Source organism: Jaculus jaculus, chromosome 2, assembly GCF_020740685.1.
Source record: "Jaculus jaculus isolate mJacJac1 chromosome 2, mJacJac1.mat.Y.cur, whole genome shotgun sequence".
Taxonomy (NCBI): Eukaryota; Metazoa; Chordata; class Mammalia; order Rodentia; family Dipodidae; genus Jaculus; species Jaculus jaculus.
Window position 1 is genome coordinate 56,779,787 of NC_059103.1, and position 19,180 is coordinate 56,798,966.

Here is a 19,180-nt window from a genome sequence, read left to right on the forward strand (position 1 = left end):
TGAGAAAGTCATGCTGGGTAATCTGAATCAGAGGTTTTACTTTATTTGTTTTTTGTGTGATGGTTTTTAGTACATGTTCTTAAATTTTCATATCACCATGAGTTTACCCAGGGGCTTCATTATTGTTGCTGGCATCAAACAGAGGAGTTCAATTGTGTGGGCTGCAGAGCCTGGCCTGGGGTGTCTGTTTTGTATCTTTTGAGGGTGATTATACATTTGCTCCAAAGTATGTACACATGTGTGTTAGGACTTGGTGACACTGAGCTTGCAGTTCTTTTCTCAATCTAAACACGTAATAGCTATTTATTAATTTATTTGAGAGAGAATGGGCCACACAGCCATTGCAAACAAACTCCAGACTCATGTGCCACCTTGTGTGTCCGGCCAATGTGGGTCCTGGGGAATAGAACCTGAGTCCTTACACTTTACAGGCAAGTGCCTTAACCACTAAGCCATCTCTCCAGTCCTCTTTTTAAATTCTATTCTGTTTATTTATTTGAGAGAGATAGAACAAATAACTCTTAATTTTAGTATGTACTAATAAATCATTTGAATGAGCTTGAAAAAGGAAAGGTGTCCACAACCACTGAAGTTGGCATCAAAGAAAAGAGAACCCAGTGCCAATGCAAAAGCTGGGAGGTCAGATCCTTACACCTGCTACTTAGCCATTTAAGTTATTCAAACTGGGGTGCTTTTGTCTAGAATAAGCTAAACACTATGCAAAGAGGAGAGTCAAACACTAAGGGTTCCCCAGAAAAACCAGGGCATGTTCACCTAACTAAAACGGCAAGCAGCTCTGTATTTCCAAAATAAATTCCTTCACAAATTTCTGAGTTGGATTTTAATTTAAGGAAATAATGATCCCTGAGTTACCACTCCAGAAATAATCTCAGTATCATAGACAGCTCTGACCTTTCTGTGAGGAGATAAACCAGGACTACAGTCACCATCCAAACAAGACTCTCTTCTGCACAGTCCTACAAAAATGGCATCAGAAGAGATAAATGAAAATATCTCCTTCACTGTGATACTCTGTCCTTAGGGCAATTGTCACATGATGTAATCAGATCAGTATTCCTTAAAGTGTGGTATATACCATTTATAGCATGGAATACACTACTAGAAAATTTGTCATGTAAAAGATAATATTTACTTCCCTTCAGGTTATTTATGAGCTACATATGAGTGAGAAAGATTCACAAGGCAGCCGGTGTTTCCAAATCTATAACTCTCTGTTGTGTTAACCGATCTGGGCATAACTGAATTACTCATGGGATTTCATTGAGTTCTCATCCAGCTGATTGATGATACAGATTATTACCTTACTTGAGTTGTTTCTACCTTAGCCAGAGCAGCAGCTCTTCTGCCACTCCTCAGTGCGGAATGAACTGTGTGCTGAGTGTGATGTTGATCAGTTGTGGAGAGTCAGCAGAGGGGCAGAGTCAGCTAGGACAGCTGAGCACTAGGCGCAGCACTTCTGGAATCTGAGCACTAGGTCCCCAGCCATCGTCTGTGGTTCCGAGGACCCCATGGTCCTCACACTGAACTGGAATGTGAGAGTTATTCAGCTTTTACAGAGTTCTCCAAACTAACAATCATGTGTGCAACTGCTATAGAGAGAAAAGACCCCAAGTTTTCCCTTTCAGCCAAGAATGGAATTGGGAACTCACACCTTCAGCTTTTGGTTCATGCTTGGCCTATGACAATGTGAACTCAGAATGCCCCTCATTCTCTCCTGTCCACATTCATTTGTGTAACTGGAAGTGTACTGATCCCCTTCTTCAGTGCCTGTCCATCGCATTCCTACTCACAGCTCATTCCTTGTGAAATCAAAATTGCAGTGCAGAGAAGCAAAACAAGACCACTCTGCAGCTGTCCCAGTTTGGATCTGCAGTGTGCCTCCAAATGCTCATGTGCTCAAGGCTTGGTACTCAGCTATTGGTGCTCCAGGGGACAGTAGAAACATCAGTGGGTGTTGCCTAGGAGAAGGAAGTAGGTCCCTGCGAAGTGTCCCTAAATGGGTTTATTGTGTTTCCACTTCCTTTTCCTTTCTCTGCTTCCTGACTGCTACTAGGTGAGCAACTCTGCTTCCCCATGTGCACCAACTGTGGGGTTCAGCCTCAGTCCACAGCAGCCAGGGACTGGCACCTCTGAAATTATGACCCAAAGAGAATCTATCCTGTCACTCAATTTACTTCAGGCATCTTTTCACAGAGACAGAAATTGACAATACAGCAATACTTGAAAATGTGGTTTAAAAAAAAAAAAAACACTGAATGGAAAACGGCAGCCAAAATAATCACTTCAATACCACCTGCACTGTGTGAATCTAATTAGATGAAAATTCAAAAGCTTCAACTACTAGGAATTGTCACAAGAGAAAATTTTTGTTTGACAAATTTTAGGGAACTGGAAGCCATGTTTCCAGAAACCTGCTTGGGGTCTGGACTCCCCAGAACATTGCCCTTTAGAGTTTTACTTTCCAGGAATCAATAGAAGTCTTGTCCGCAGAAACTTCATGTTTTAACTTTCAGGTGACATCATGACCTCCAGGCAGACTTCCATCAGGTGTGAGAGTGAAAATGTCTAGGATGATCAGTGAAAAGCTGACCTCTCTGGGCCATGGTAGCTGCTAGTGAACGTCTTTGCTCCTGCTTGGAGGTCTGGCCATGAGATCATCAGACTGTCATGCTGGTCTCATCTTGAAGAAGTGTATAGGGAACTCTCATTTAATCAGGTAGTTGGAATTATGCATAAGGATTTCTTTGATAATTGGTTTTCCTTGAAGTGGCAAAATGAGGAGGTAAAAAATTTTAAATGAAATTACTCATACTACTTACTACAAAATACATGTCACATGTAAACTTTAGGTGAGATAGGGATTGTTGAAATCTTGAAATCTTTCACTGAATTCTGAAGTTGTATTAGTATTTCCATTATACATTTAGTAACATGTTAATTTTATAATTTCCATTTCATGGCATGAGGTTAAAACTAAGTTAAGAGTCTACTCTTTTAACTCTATTCACTGTTATGAAGTTAAAATATAACAAAAATCATGTTTCTACATTATGTGATGTTTTATGCTGACTATAAACATTGCAAGCATAGTTAGCTATTTTTCCATATTCCTAAGAGAATCAAAATTACTAGCACCTGCTAAATGTAATTCATCACTGTGTTTTTAATACATACCTGGAACCTACAGCTAAGCTGCTATGAATGTCTGTCCATAAGGAACTCTGAATCTCATCCCCTTTCTCCTCTTTCTGCTTCATTTGGAGACTCATTCCAAGCTTCTCCTCTTCTCTGGGTTTGAGTGTGCTGAGTCCAGTAGTATAGTTGGTTGAGTATAGTGTTCTGTTCCTAGTATACTCTCATTAAGACTTAGTTTTTAATTTTCCAAGGTTTCCCTCTGCAGGTGGTGCACATGGGGTGGGTGAACGAGAGGCTCCAGGGAGCTAATACCTCTCACCTCTTCAGACCCAAGTTCCTGGCCCTGAAGGGATCATCAGTGTACATTTTCAGCACTGCTCCGGTAAGAATATCTTTGAAACTCCTTGGGAAGGGGTTCTGGTAGGATAGTCCATATGAGAAAGGCAGGAGTTGGACATCTGGAGGAAAGCAGATATGGAGGAACACACTGTCATGGCCTTCTACAGACCACTGCTGTTGGAAATGGTCCTGCTTCTGGATTAGCCACAAGATACCTTCTTTAGTGTGTGTGCATGTGCATGCATACAAGGGCTTTTTGCTCCAGACACATTGAATCACTTTGTGTGGCTAGGTTTACATGGGTACTGGAGAATTGAACCCTGGCCAACAAACTTTGCAAGTAACCCCCTTTAATCTCTGAACCATCTGACCAGACCAAGCTTTCAGCATTTTGCTCCAGATTCCTAAAAGAATCCATTTCTGTCTTTTAGTTCAAACAAGTGTTAAGATATTGTAGCATGCTGTGCTTTAAGATATCAGCTGGGGTGTGGCATGAGAATATTGCTCAATGGTTAAAGCTATTTGCTCCAAAGCCTACCATCCTGATTTCAGTCCTCAGCACCATGTAAAGCTGGATACAAAATGGCACATGTGTCTGTAATCCCAATGTACCTATGGCAATAGAAAGCAGAGTCAGGAGATTCTCGAAGCTCACAGGCCAGCTAGACTTGCATTGCCATCAACAAAAAACATGGAATACCCTGTCTCAAAGAAGATGGAAGGACAGGTCCAACACCCAAAGGTCATTCTCTGATCTTCACACATGTATGCTCCTACACACACAAACATATATACAGATAAAATAAATAAATTTAAAAGTATCATCTGGAACTTGGGAGATTGCTTAGTGGGTACAGCACTTGCAAGTGTGAGGACCTGAGTTCAGATACCCCCAGAAGTCATGTCAAAACTGGACATGGCGGTGTATGCTTGTAACCCCAGTGCTGGAGATGCAGAGACAGGGAATTCCTGGGATTCACTGCTTGGCTTCTAGCTGAATCAATGAATTCTAAGTTCAGTGAGAGACCCTGTCTCAAAGAATAAGATGGAGAATCAATATAGAAAGAACCCAGACATTGGCCTCCCCACCAAATGTATACATGTGCATGTGAACTCTCACACAAGTACACCTACATACATATGAATGCACACATGCATGCATACCACACACACACACAAACACATGCAGAAAATAATTCAGCTCATTTGAAGGTGGGATACAGAAGTCTCTAGTTGAATTAGATAGTTGAAGAATTCAAAAAGTAAATTAGAAAGAACACTTTTTCTTTAGACACTTCTAACTGAATGTCGAAATAATGAAATTTATGAAGCCCTCATAATTTCTAATTCAGTAAGATACATAATGTAACTATAAGGACAGAAACTATTATTTTCTAATGTTATTTTCCAATTTATACCCACATCATTATCTCCAAATTGCCCAAATATGTTGTGAGCAGTCTGCTTAAAAGCTTGTCACTTAATGCACTTTCCCTTTCCCTGAGTCTGACCGTCAGAACTGTAAGCAAGTAATAAAACTTTAAATATTTGAAAAATCTAGATCCAAGTTACATACAGTGTTGATGGAAATTTCTGCCACCCAAATGAGGTGATATAAATTAGTTTTACTTTCAGTCACTAAAGCAATGGTATACTATACTTGTTTATTTCAATTGGTAAGTACAGTTTATTAGAATTTCCAGACATTGCAACCTCACTCACCCTCTCCCTAATGTGTGCATTTTATGTAGCCACTGATAAAACAAAGGTAACAGTGGTCGAATAGTACTGGATACAGTCTGCCAGCTTCACTGGCTTTTTCACTAATGTACTTTTTTCATACCCAGGAACAAATTAGGACAGTACATTGCAGTTAGTTGCAAGTTTGTGTATTTAAAAACCCATATTGTGAAGTCACCTGCACATTTGCATAAGTACTGTTGAATTTTCCTCAAAACAAATGTTCCTTAATGTTTGTTGCTAATTTTATGTGGTTTTGTCTAACAAAGTAAGAGGAGATTATTATTTTTTGTTTATTTATTATTTATTTATTTGAGAGCGACAGACACAGAGAGAAAGACAGATAGAGGGAGAGAGAGAGAATGGGCGCGCCAGGGCCTCCAGCCTCTGCAAACGAACTCCAGACGCGTGCGCCCCCTTGTGCATCTGGCTAACGTGGGACCTAGGGAACTGAGCCTTGAACCGGGGTCCTTCGGCTTCACAGGCAAGCGCTTAACTGCTAAGCCATCTCTCCAGCCCAAGAGGAGATTTTTGAGCAGTGTTCGAGCCTGGAGTCTCACAGTCATGTATGATACCCAGTATTGGTATGCATTTGGGAGGCATCAGCACATGGGCAGTGCAGCACTGGAGCCCACAACCATGATGCTTATCTGGCTGGAAGCTTGACAATGACAGGTAGAGCTGTGCTTCCCCTGAGCCTGGGGACATTCCATTTCTCTCATGATAATCAACATGAGGAAAGCCAGAGAGAAGAAATAGACAAAGGCAATGAGCTGTATGAATATCAACCCCAAATTTAGATTGACATGGAGGGTTTCATTTATACATTTCACTATGCCTTCATGTAATGTTTAGTGTCCTCATGACATAGCTGTCACTTGGACATGTGAAGTGAGAATAAAGTCACTGCCTCCCTGAGAGGGTCTGAGATGATTTATAGGGACATTCTCTACTGGCTCAATGGTCATTGGCTGAATAATCCATAATATTGAAAGATATTAAAACTATGTGGCTTTGAGAAGTGTAGGAAATGCTCTCAAAGGAAATATAAAAAGAGAATCAACCCTGAAAATATTGTGGGGAAAGGAAATCAAAAAATAATTTTGTGGCTTAGATCCTCAAATCAGCATGGAGCAATCTCCAAGAGGAAAGAAAGACAGTCCACTTGAGTAGGTTTCACAACATAGTGGTTTACGTGAGAAAGTAAGACGAGTGTGCATGAGACTAGCCTGTCCAGGCACTCAGCCATGTCTGCTGGGCTCACAGACGACAGCTCCACAGAGCCAGGGCCATGCAGGACCAGGACCTTTACCACAGAGGGTGGAGAGCAGTGAGCGGGCAGATGATAATGCCCAGGTTTCACATCATTAAACATAGACTAGACAACCATTTCCATTTCTAGTTTAATTTAGTTAAGGAAAAACATGCATAGTTTTCTATGGATTGAATAATTTCAGAGCTGGGACTACCTATTATGCAATGAGGAAAAGGGAGTGAAGACAGAAAAGTACAAAACACAGAAATTTTAGAAGTCAGATTATGAAAGCAGAATTTTTATGGTTTTTTTAAATTCCATTAACATTCTTCAACACTTATCTATTCACATCTAGAGACAAACAAGTGAACTCCTTCCTTTGTGCTTTAGGTGGAAAGCCGTTTATTAAATAAGAATGTAAGGATGATAAGTAAAGTAGATGACCTGTTAATTAGAAAGAAAAAAAAAACTTACATAAGAGAATTGTGCTGGTGTAAAATGAAATGTTTTAAACAAATCTTCATATTTTATCTAGATAAATATGTTTGGTTAAAACATATTTTTATCGTGAGATAGGAAATTTTTTATGGGAAAAAGAAAAATAATTCCCCTGTGCCTTAGCAGAATAAGCTGCAGGTAAATATTTAGAAACCCCACAGAATCTTTCTACTTACCAGCCATGGGCTTTAAGCAACTTATTCAAATTCTTTACCCAATTGTTTCCTCAGTTTCATGTCAGAGATAGTAAATCATAGCTCATAATCAATCCTTAGGCTCACAGTGAATACCAAATGACTTCATTGAATGAGACTGAAACCTCTAAAGTATGTAGAATCTTTTAGATAAGATTTTTCTATTAATGTGGACTATATTTTCAGTGTAACAACAATGCATACAGTATGAGGAATTATATATCTTGGCACTGTTGCTTTGCCTATATCTAAACCAATTGTGCGTTGAGTCCTAGTACACACATTATTAATAATTGTATGCTGTCATGAAGCAGGAAGTGCCTGGATCAATGGAAGACTTACTGACTTACAGAACATCCAGTGTCACTTTTAACTCTTACCACTCAGCAAACAGGCCCAGAGGTACACATGCCCCCCACATGTATAAAGGGGTGATTCTTAGATAAGAAGCTCCTAGATTATGGCCTGATTCAAAGTTCTTCCACACACTACCTCTTTCTCTCTCTGTCAATCTCAAATAAATAATAAGTAAAAATAAACAAAAAAATTAAGGGCTGGAGAGATGGCTTAGCAGTTAAGCACTTGCCTGTGAAGCCTAAGGACTCCAGTTTGAGGCTCGATAACTCAGATCCCATGTTAGCCAGATGCATAAAGTAGTGCGTACATCTGGAGTCCGTTTGCAGTGGCTGGAGGCCCTGGCATGCTCAATATCTCTCTCTCTCTCTCTCTCTCTCTTTCTCTCTCTCTTTCTCTCTCTGTCGCTCTCAAATAAATAACAAATAAAAATAAACAAGGTTCTGCCACACACAGGGAACAAACTCCATGTCCCTACATAGAACAGACTTAGTCTTGCTGAAGTAGTAGGTCATCTTGCAGGGGAGAAAGCAGTGGTCTCTGGCCTGCAAAGAGTAGAATGCACCCAAGAAGCCTGGGAGGCACCTCTGAATGTTCCAGAATGCTTGGCACTACCTTCTTGGCATGGTTAAAACACAACCTTCATTCCTCATCAGAAACAAAGAAAGCTAACACCCTAACAAAGATGTGGTTGTCAGACATTGTGTCAGAGTATTAGAATGGAGTCATGACAGAAACTATAAGATATAGTCCTTTATTTAAGGATAGCTTCTAAGCTCCTTCAAGGAGAGAAAGGAGAGGCATGGGAGCCAGCATTAGTTTTAAGTTATTACATTTTGACAATTTCACACATGTATATAATGTATTTGGATCATATTCAACCATCATTGCTTTTCTTATCCCCCTCCCTCTTCCACTGAAGCCCTTCTTTCCAACTAGCCCTACTTCTGTTTTCATACCTTCTGTGTCTGAGCAGGAGAGACCCGCTGAGTATAGTTAAGATTGTTTGCCTGGGCATGGGTAGACAGTGGATTAATACCTAGAAATATAAAGAACTCAAGCAGCCAAACACCAAGGAAACAAACATCCTTACAGCACCCTCCATCCTACAATGCCCTGACAGGTCCTGGGAGTGCAGGATATACACACCAGACTGTGAGCCCCTTTGGTTCACTGTGTTCACTTTCATTGACAGAATATTTATTTCTGACTTGCAAATGGGAAACTGAAAGTTGTTTTATCTATCTATGTTTTCAAACACTATTAAAATGTGTTAAAAGTACAGCTGAAAAATCAATTTAACAGTATGTACAACATTAGCATATAAATTATGTGACAAAGACCTATGTGCATGCAAGAAACATTAGCAGAAATTTTAAGAGTATCAATTGGGTAATATACTCTACACTAGAAAAGTTTATCTGTAAAGAAATAATGTAAGTAAAATTGAAGAGACTGAAGAAATACTAGACAAGTGTGTATCCAGTATAGAATTATTCTATCATTCTTGGGTTATATAATCTTTATTCCACAATAAGCCTAAAAGATACTGACTTGTTGCATTTTATAATCCCAAATTTCTGCTTAAACCCAAATGTGGTTAGGTAAATTATAATATTATCAAATGTCATTGTTTGGAAAACAATGACAACAACATGTGATAACAAAATTCTATCTTTCACATCACAGCCTGTTTATATCCTTCTTTGTAATCCACCCTCTGGGGAGATAAGAACAACAAACTTCATTTTGGCTTATCTGGGTTCCAACATCCCCAGTAGAAGTTAGGTCAGAGCCTGTGCCATTGCCATCAAAGCCATTTTCTTGAGTGGTGGCCAGACGACCATGGAAAGTGCTGTGACAGTGTCCTCACTCTGTCTGTCTTTGAGAGTGACACCAAGCATCAGAGCAGTAAAGGAGTTGTACTTGTTGCATGAGGAACCATTTCAACTTCAGGGCACTCTACCATACAGGATCTGGTTTGCAAAGTAAGGAATAGTGATTAAAAGTGCAGGAGCTAGAGAAATATGGCTCATCATGTAAGAGCACTTGCCAAGCAGTCATAAAGGCTGAGAAGGCCTAAATTCAACCACCAACACCCATGTAAACAGTCAGGCATTGCCATGCACTCCTATAACTCCAATCCTGTGTCAGGTAAGTCAGAGACAGGTGAATTTCCAGAGCTCACTGGTCAGCCAGTCTTGCTGAAAACAGCAGTTCCAGGCTCATGAGAGACTGTCTCAAGGAAGCAAAGCAGAAGAGGAGTAGAGGAAGGCACCAAACATTCTCCTCAGACCTCTGCATGAATGTGCACAAAACACACATATCTGCATTCACACATGCATATACTACACATACCATACCATACATGCTGCACACATATACCCTTAAAAATATGCATCCAGTAAATCTGATGTTGCAATTTATCACCCATCCTGTCTTTCCTCAGTCTTTCCTCCTTTTCCTTTGAAAACGCATGAGGCCCTGTAGCCTCAGATTGTTCTTCACAACTCCACCAGTCAAGTGGAACTAATAACAGATCACCCAGGAAGCTTCCTGGCAGCAAGTTCTGATGCCATGCTTCTAGGGTCCCCTGAGACTCCATTTCTCACAAGTTCCAGGAGAACCTGAGGTGGCTGCCATGCTTGCTCTGCTACAGAGTCCTTTCTGAGGCCCAATGTCACATTCCTTAGAAATTACCACAGGAGACTTGCTCGGTTTAAAATGTCTGTCTCACAGTGGATTGGGAAGGTGGCAGCAGCTGTACCCAGGCTTCATACCAGAGTACCAGAGAAAGACCAGGGCAGAGCAGTGCTCACTGAACTTTTAGCTTTCTCACTAAACCAGGGACTAAGCAGAGAAGTGTGTGTGTGTGTGTATATATATATACACACACACACACACACACACACACACACACACACACACATATATATATATAACTAAATACACCAGTAAATATACATGTAAACTACATTCTGCTTGAGCTAGTGCTAGATGCTATGTTGAATATTTTAAGGAGTCGTGTACCTTAAAGAATATCTACTCAACAGGTTACATTCAGAATTCAATAATCACAGTGAGTTCCTTGCACAAAATAAAAGGTGGAAAAGAGCCCAAAAGGGCATATTAAATATTTTAGTGATAATTTTCCATAAGTGGAAACTTAGAGAGCCCTCCCATTTGTCCTTCTAATGAAATAGGGATGTCCACATCAGGCCCATATGGGAAAAGATGGGGGGATGTTTTGCAGGCTGGAGTCAGGCTAGCCAAGTTCACATTGTTCTCCCCATGTAGGGACTTTCCTCCTGAAGTAAGTTACACATTGCTTCTTATTGCAGTCAGGTTTGCATTGCTGGCAGAAATCACCTGACCAAGAGTAGCTTTTGTGGAAAAAATGGTTTATTTTTGGCTTACAGACTAGAGGGGAAGCTCCATGATTACAGGGTAAAACAATGGCGTGAGCAGAGAGTGGATATCAATCCCTGGCCAACATAAGGTGGACAATACCAACAGGAGAGTGTGCCAAACACTGGCATGGGGAAACTGGATATAATGCCCCTAAGCCCACCCCCAACAATACACTGTATCCAGGAGGTGTTAATTCCCAAATCTCTATCAGCTGGGGATGTAGCATTCAGAACCCCTAAGCTTATGGGGGACACCTAAATCAAACCACCACATTCCAACCTTGGCCCCCATAAATTGATAACCATACATGATATAAAATACAATGTGCTCATCCAACTTTAAAAGTCCCCATTATTTTTTATCAATCCCAATGATGTTCAAACATCCCCATAATCCAAATAATACCAAAAAAATCTCCACAAAATATGACATAGAATAAAGATACTGTGAAAGATGGCATTGGGCATAGCAAAGAAATATTCAATCAATACAAGATTTAAACAGGGCAAACATAAAACTATAGCTCCAAGTCCAACAACTCTAGTCAGTGTCAAATCTCCAAGTCCAATAATTCTAAACAGCCCATGAGTCTCTGGAGTTCCAGTTCCACCCCCTCAGCTAGGCTACTCACAGTCACTGGGGCCGGCAGCTCTCCTTAGCAGCCATCTCATGGTCCCAGCATCTCCACTGGGTCTCTACTGCAACCCATGGTTCATCATCATGGCCCCATAGGGTATCCATGCAGGCATCCAGCAAACCTGCTTCACACTGACCATGGCCATTTCCAAAACACAAAACATAATACCATGTTGCAAATTCTCTCTTTCTTGCATTTCTTTTCTTTTCTTTTTGGTTTTTTGAGGTAGGGTCTCACTGTAGTCCAAGCTGACCTGGAATTCACTCTGTAGTTCCTGCATTTCTTATATTCCATAATACCAGGTTGGGTGCTAATTTGTTAATCCAGGGAGGGAGAAATAAAGCAGACTTTGAAGAATAGGACACTCCTTGAACATCCATGTCCATTCAAAAGAGTCTCCATTCTTACTATGCTCAGTCTCAAAGTTTGTAATCTCCCATATAATTGCAGCTAAACAGGCAGCAGTTTCAGTCCACAGATTTCTTTCTGTGCCATGTCCCTCTGCACACACCAGTCTGTTTCTATACACCGCAACCCTGCACAAGTTCTCAGGACATGGGCGTAACATTAAGTTTCTCACACAAACTGCTTTTAGCTCAGTCAGGCAAAACTCTTTCTCAAATTTATAAGCCAAGCCTCACAGTCCTTAGTTCTTACTGCATTCATGCCTTTCAACTCTGACCTGATCAATCTGTACTTACAGCACTGCAAGATGTCTCTTAGGCCAGGCTTTCAAATCCTTCTACATTCCTCTTAAAAATAAGCTTCACAAGGCCAAAGCCACACAGTCAGGTGTCTAACAGAAAATGACACCACTCCTCAGTACTAACTTTACTGTTGCAGTCAGGTTCATATTGCTGGTAGAAATCACCTGTTCAAGAGAAGCTTTGGGGGAAAAAAATGGTTTATTTTGGTTTACAAACTCAAGGGGAAGCTCCATGATGGCAGGAGGAAATGATGGCATGAGCAGAGGGTGGACATTTACTCCTGGCCAACATAAGGTGGACAATAGCAACAAGAGGGTGAGCCAAACACTGGCAAGGGGAAACTGGCTATAAAACCCATAAACTCACCCCCAACAATAAACTCCCACCATGAGGCATTAATTCACAAATCTCCATCATCTGGGAACCTAGCATTCAGAAGACCTAAGTTCATGGGGGACACCTGAATCAAATCACTACACTTCTCTCCCAGGATCTATGGACAACAGGCCAAAATGTGAACCAAGACTGGTAGAAAGCAATCTTGAATGGATATCCAATGAGGGGCCCAGAGTGACATGTCCAATGGGACATGAGTAGGAACTCCTGTCCATGGCTGTCAGGGAGGACTTCAGGGTTGAGATTCATTTGAAGATATAAGAAGATAGGGAGTTTTGGGCTAGAGAAGTTGCTCAGTGGTTAAAGGCACTTGCTTGCACAGCCTGATGGCCAAAGTTCAATTCCCCAGTACCCATGTAATAATAGATGCACAAAGTGGTAGATGCATCTGAAGTTTGTAGTACAAGAAGCACTGGTGTGCCCATTCTCTCTCTCTCTCTCTCCCTCCCCCTTATAAATAAATAAAAGTAAAAGAAAACAAGGAATTAAGATTAACAAAGAAAAGGGAATAAAGAGAAAGACCAGCTTCTTTAATAATTCAATAGGCTGATTTTAGAATTCAGTTCCCTTGGGTCAGAGAAATAAGCAGCAAATGGCTGGGAAGATGACTCAGTGGATAAAGTATACACAGCACAAATGTGCACACTGGATTTCAGGGCCCCAGATCCCCCATAAAGCCTCACACTGTAGTGCTGGTGTCTAGGCAGGCCTACAGCAGAGAAGGAAGAACAGCAGACTGGGCATGGCAAATGCAGCCGTGAACAATGAGACACCTTGCCTCAAACAAGGCGGAAAATGGACCCACACCTGACGTCATCCTTCCACCTCCACATGCATATGCCCACACTCACACACTGGACCCCACATGCACATACACATCACGCACACACATAAAAATGAACAGAAGGCAGCCATGCACCACTTAATTGCCTCTATTCACGTCATTTTGCATTTGTGTGATAAATTGATTCAATACAGTAGGTGCCAGTAGTGACATTATCAGCCACCAAAGTCCTTGTGGCCAAGTCGTGACTTCGTGCAGCACTGAGGTAGAATGTTTGCTCCAAGTCCAAGGACAAATTATCTCTGTCTCAAAGTCTGACCATCTTGTCTGGCATCTGTGTCAAGGCCCTGTTTCTTCCCTGAATCCATCCCAGGGTTTGAGATGACAACATGTATGATATGACTTAGGGGCAGCTAGAAATCAGAGCAACAGTCAGTCTCAGCAGCTCAGAAGCTGGGGTGGAAGTGGGGTGCTCCCCCCGAGGAAAAACATGACTCCCCATGCAGGAACAGTAGGACAGTAGGTGAAGTCACATCAGCTCGTGTCGTTGCAGTGCTTTGGAGAGAAGAGACTCAGCAAGTACGCAGCAGAAGCAGTGAGAAGGCAGACCTGAGTTTCCCAAGCCACAAAACCCACAGCCCCCTTCCTTGCCCCTGTGGCACCAGTAAGGAAGATGCAGCCAGTAGCCTAGAATAGCAGAGCACAATGCCATCACTGAATTAATCAGTACTGTTGGAGCCAGCCATGCTCCACAGTGTCCATCACAAAGGTTACAAAAACAATAAATCCACACACTAAATTCTAAGCAGCCATTAAAATTTTATTTCTAAAAAAGGGGGGGCAGGAAAAATGCTGAAATTGCAAACTACATTCTGAAAAGACAAAATTATGAATATGTATAATGCATATTCAAACATCAATTCTGCTATCAAGGGAGCATATCAGTGAGTAATGTGTTCAGTAATTTATTTCTTTGTATTTTTTTAATTCTCCTAAAATAGACAGTGTTGTTCTAATGGGAAAGTTAAATATGGTACCCCATGTGGAATTCATTTTTTTTATATTGTGGGTGCCTGGAGACTCACCTGTGAGAACTGAACCACAGAGAAGTTGGGGCAGCTCCAGTGTCCTTGGACTGGCCTGATCTCAGGCAGCGCTGTCTTAGAGATGCTCAATACTGTGGTCTTGGGAAGGGGTACTGAGGTCTCTGACATTTTACCTTGGAAATATGAACCAAGGACCATTTCTTGCTCCTTCTAGGGATCATGGTTCTGGCCTAAATGTTGACCATAGACAACCTTTATGTTAGTTCTTGCATTGGGCTTTCTCACTACTGGGTTATACCCTTTCCTTATTGTCTGTTGTTTAATTGCAATACCAGTGAGTTGTCTCTGGAGTAATTAAATATCATTTGGTAACATACTGTGTTAGTTACATTTCTCCTTGCTGTAACCCAATACCTCACAAGAAGCAATTAAGTGGGAAAGATGAGTTGGTGGTTAAAGGCCAGGGTTTGATTACCCAGTATGTGGTTGTGAAGACAGATGCAGAGTGAATCATGCTGCTGGTGTTTGTAGCAGCAGGCGACCCTGGAGTACCCATTCTGTCTCTCTCCTTCTCTCTCTCTCTCAAATAAATAAATGTTTTTTAAAGAAACAATTAAGGAAGAAAAGGCTGATTTAGGATTATAGTTTGAAGCTACATCATGGTCAAGAAGGTGTGGTTGCTGGAGCTTGAGGCAGCTAGTCACGTTCAGTGTACAATCAGGAGGCAGAGCAATGAATATTGGTCCTCAGCCAATTTCTATCTTTTTATATAGTTCAGAACCCTAACCCATGGGATGGTTCCCACCATGGGTTTAGGATAAGTCTTCCCAATTCAATTAATCTAATCTAGAAACTCCCTCATAGACATGCCCACAGATTTGTTTCCATGGTGATTCTAAATCCTGGCTGTTAAACAATAAAGACTAACTATCAAACATATCAATGTAGTTGCCACATCACAGACTCACCATTGTCCAGGGATTGGGCTGCGATGGCTCTGAGTGCTTGAGTGTCTCTCAGCGCACTGTGTTGTTTGGGGACTGCTAGCAGCTCATCAGCTGATTATTATATGATGGACTCAGCACCTCAAAGGCACACATTAGAAATTCTGTATCAAGTTTATTGCCTGGAAAAACAAGTGCAAGATCAACAAAAGAGATCCAACCTCTCACTCTACCAACAATTTCAGAATTTCCTAGCTGAATTATTTCAACTTGCTGATCAAACATGCATACATTAGTGAAAGCCACAAAGCATCATTCACAAATTTAATTATCTTTTATCATTATCTTTGTTAAACCCACTGTGAGCTACAATAAATAAGACCAGTCAAACATAGGTTCTGTCAGATGTGGTGGTACACACCTTTAATCCCAGCATTCAGGAGGCAGAAGTAGGAGGATCAGGGTCGCTGTGATTTTGAGGCTACTCTGAGATAACACAGTGAATTCCAGGTCAGCCTGGGCTAGAGGGAGACCCTACCTCAAAATACCAAAAGAGAAAAAGAAAGAAAAATTCAAGTAAATTGATTAGTTAATAAATTTTCTACTCATTTCTGAAGCAGAACTGACCAGTAGATTTAATCTTATAGAACAAAGGTCCAATGAAGAGCATGTCCTTTTCAGTGTCATGCTCATTCATCCAGTTCACATGTAAATGCATCATGAATTCTCTACACTTACTAACATTTATTCAGCAGAGAATCTAAACCATATCTCTAAAATTATGCCCAGGTATGTAACAGGGTTCACACATCCCCATCCATGTCTCATAATGCAACCATGTCACACACCAGGCACAGGCTCACACACCAGAATCCACAGCAGTGTGTACAGCCCACTGACACCCAGGTCCTATGGGGGCTTTGGATCTAATGACAGTGGAGATACATGGAATCACTCTATGATAGTGAATATTTGGATTCTCAGAAGTCTCCTCTTTCCACATGAATGTGTTTTTCCATTTGTGTTCCCTGCAGGTGAGCACACTGGACTGGGGAAGAGCAGAATGTGTCTACAACCTCTGTGAGGTGCTACTTAAAGTTCATAAGGTGGGTGTCTTCGCATTCTCATGTCTCACAGAAATAAGAGGTCCTTCAGGTTATCAAGTGGGAGGGGTAAATAGTTCATCAGGGCCCATTCAGGTAGTCAGATAATATGAATTTCTTCTGGGTCCAGTCACTGTTCCATCAAATGAAGTCGTCATGCTGTGATTTACCAAGGTGGGTAGGTAGGTGGATGGGTGGATGAATTGGTAATGCATGTATGCATGTATACATGATGATGGATGGATAAATGATAGGTGAATGGTAGAGGGATGGATAATGGACAACTAATGGATAGAGGTATTGGTGGGTGAGTAGATGGTAAGTGGATGATGGAGAGATAGATGAATGGTGGGTGGATAGATGGATTCATGAATTTGTTACATGTTTTCATATGTATATATGTATGTATGCATGAATGTATGTATGTATGATTATGCATAGATGAATGGTGGGTGGACGGTGAGGTGTGGATAACTAATGGGAGGGTGGGTTGGGTGACTAAGTGGATGGTATGTGGATGAATGGCTGGTAGATGGGTAGATCGATGAGTAGATTAATTGGGTATGTATGTGTGTATGAATGATGGGTGGATGGTGTAGGGGCATATGTTTAGCACTTTCAGTTGCCATGACATATTCTGGAACTTTTGTTCCTTCTTGTTAGTATTTCTGCTGCTGTTGGTAATATTGCTGAGGATATAAAAGCTTTTCTTGTCTTAGCCTTGACTGGACTCAAAATAACAAGTAAAGTAATTCTATCCAGTTGGGGGAAAGTATTCAGTGAAAATTTGGGGGGGGGGGCTTGTCCACAGTGGTCACAACTCACTTTCAGCATGATCTAGAACAGTTGCACAGGCCCAAAGCAGAAAACCCATGGCCAGGAGGTCAGCTTCCACTGTTTCTAATGGGGAGGTATTGTCTATGATGTGCACTTTCTGTCAAGAACTCAGTGTAAGAGACACCAACTGGCCAAAGACAATTTGCAAAAACCCTCCCTGGTGCCATTTCCATGCCAACATGCTGGAGGTAAGGAGTTGAGTCTATGGATCCACCAGGCTGAGCCACTGGGGACATGCTAGTTTTCATTGAGAATGTCCTAGGGATCTCAGCTTGTGGGACAATTTATTTTTAAGACAGGATCTCATGCAGTCAAACTTGTGTGACTGAGAATGGTCTCAGACTCCAGATCTTTCTCTCTCTGACTCTTGAGTGCTAGGATTACAGGCACACACTACCATGCACCATGCTCAGTTTGGAGAGAATTCTTTATCACAAATATAAAGAATTTGGTAAACCCTAAATGAAAGTGTATGGGAAAGAAATAATAGATCATTCTTTGTTACTGAACCAAGATCTTTTTTTTTTTTTTTTTTTGCCAAAGATTAATTCCCCCACCTGGAAGAGCACAACGCTCATCCCATGGAAATCAGACTGACCATGGGGATTCTGTCCCCTTGAAATGCATGCAGCTGTGATAAGAGCTGAGACTAGCAAGTCTAAAATTCACTTAGGTTTGGTTGGAGCCTTGCTGACATAGCTGAGAGACCAGTAACTGTTGCTGCCAGTACTCTAGGATGAGGTGCCACAGGATGGAGTTGCACTTGCCCCGTCCTAAGTCTGCCAGTGCCGGTTGGCCTGGTACCAAAGCAGGAGGTGAAACCGTGTGGTGTGGTGCCCAGGACTTTGGTCATTTGTGACACAGGTTCTAAAATTGATTGTGAGAAAGAGATGAAATGCCCAAGGCCTGGTAAGCAAGATCCTTGTCACATCCATGGAACAAATGGTGGGCTAACTCCACAATCCCAGCTCTATCTCCCAACCTTGACCCATTTCCAATTCACACTGTTTCTCAGTTCTGGCTTACAGATGACTACTGGCTACAGGCAAACTTGTATCTGGGTCTCCAGGACTTTGACTTTGAGGACCATAGACCATATTGTTTCAGTGTTATGGCAGGCCACAGGAAAAGCCACGTCTTCGGTGTGGAACTGGCCAGTGAGCTTGCGGTGTGGGAGAAGTCATTCCAAAGAGCAACTTTCATGGAAGTGCAAAGAACTGGGGTGAGTATGTGACTCATACTTATCTCATCATCAGCTTGCTGGGAGTGCCAGAAACCTAGAGATGGGTGTGTACGTAAGCATTTTGTTCAAAACAGAGAATCTTGAAAGGTAAAAGGTTTTCACCTGAGTGATTATGTCAAAGAAATCTTCCACAGTGACCAGGGACTTCATAAGGGGATCTGCCTGTCACATGGGATGAGGTAAGGCAAGGGAGTTCAAATCTAGGTTTGTGTCTGTATTCATTTTTACTATAAGGAAAGGGGCTGAATTACCTTCTGCCCAGAGCCCAGTGTCTCCAACCACACTGCAGAAGATGAAACTCCAACATTTGCAGCAGCAGAGAAGCTAATTCAGGGATGACAGGAACCTGTCCACGTCACATGGCTGTACAATATTTTAAGACATTTAATGGCCCTTCCTCTCAAACTTAATGTTCCTAAGGAGACTATGAAATGGCTGTGTGTCTGAATTGCTTCTCCTTTCTGGATAACACCAAATAAATCACTCACAAATTTAAACGTCTATCGACTAAGCAGATAAGGAAGAGTGCATTATGA

General features: G+C 41.5%; 1 protein-coding gene across 1 annotated transcript in view; it reads left to right on the top strand.

Moving 5' to 3' along the window:
- The window catches only part of Sntg2 (syntrophin gamma 2), a 248,453-nt gene that overhangs the window by 179,942 nt on the left and 49,331 nt on the right, over positions 1-19,180 (top strand). Inside the window, exons 12-14 of the mRNA XM_045143508.1 lie at positions 3,422-3,538; positions 16,496-16,567; positions 18,417-18,623. Coding sequence (XP_044999443.1) covers positions 3,422-3,538; positions 16,496-16,567; positions 18,417-18,623 — 396 coding nt within the window. The remainder of the gene's footprint in view (positions 1-3,421; positions 3,539-16,495; positions 16,568-18,416; positions 18,624-19,180) is intronic.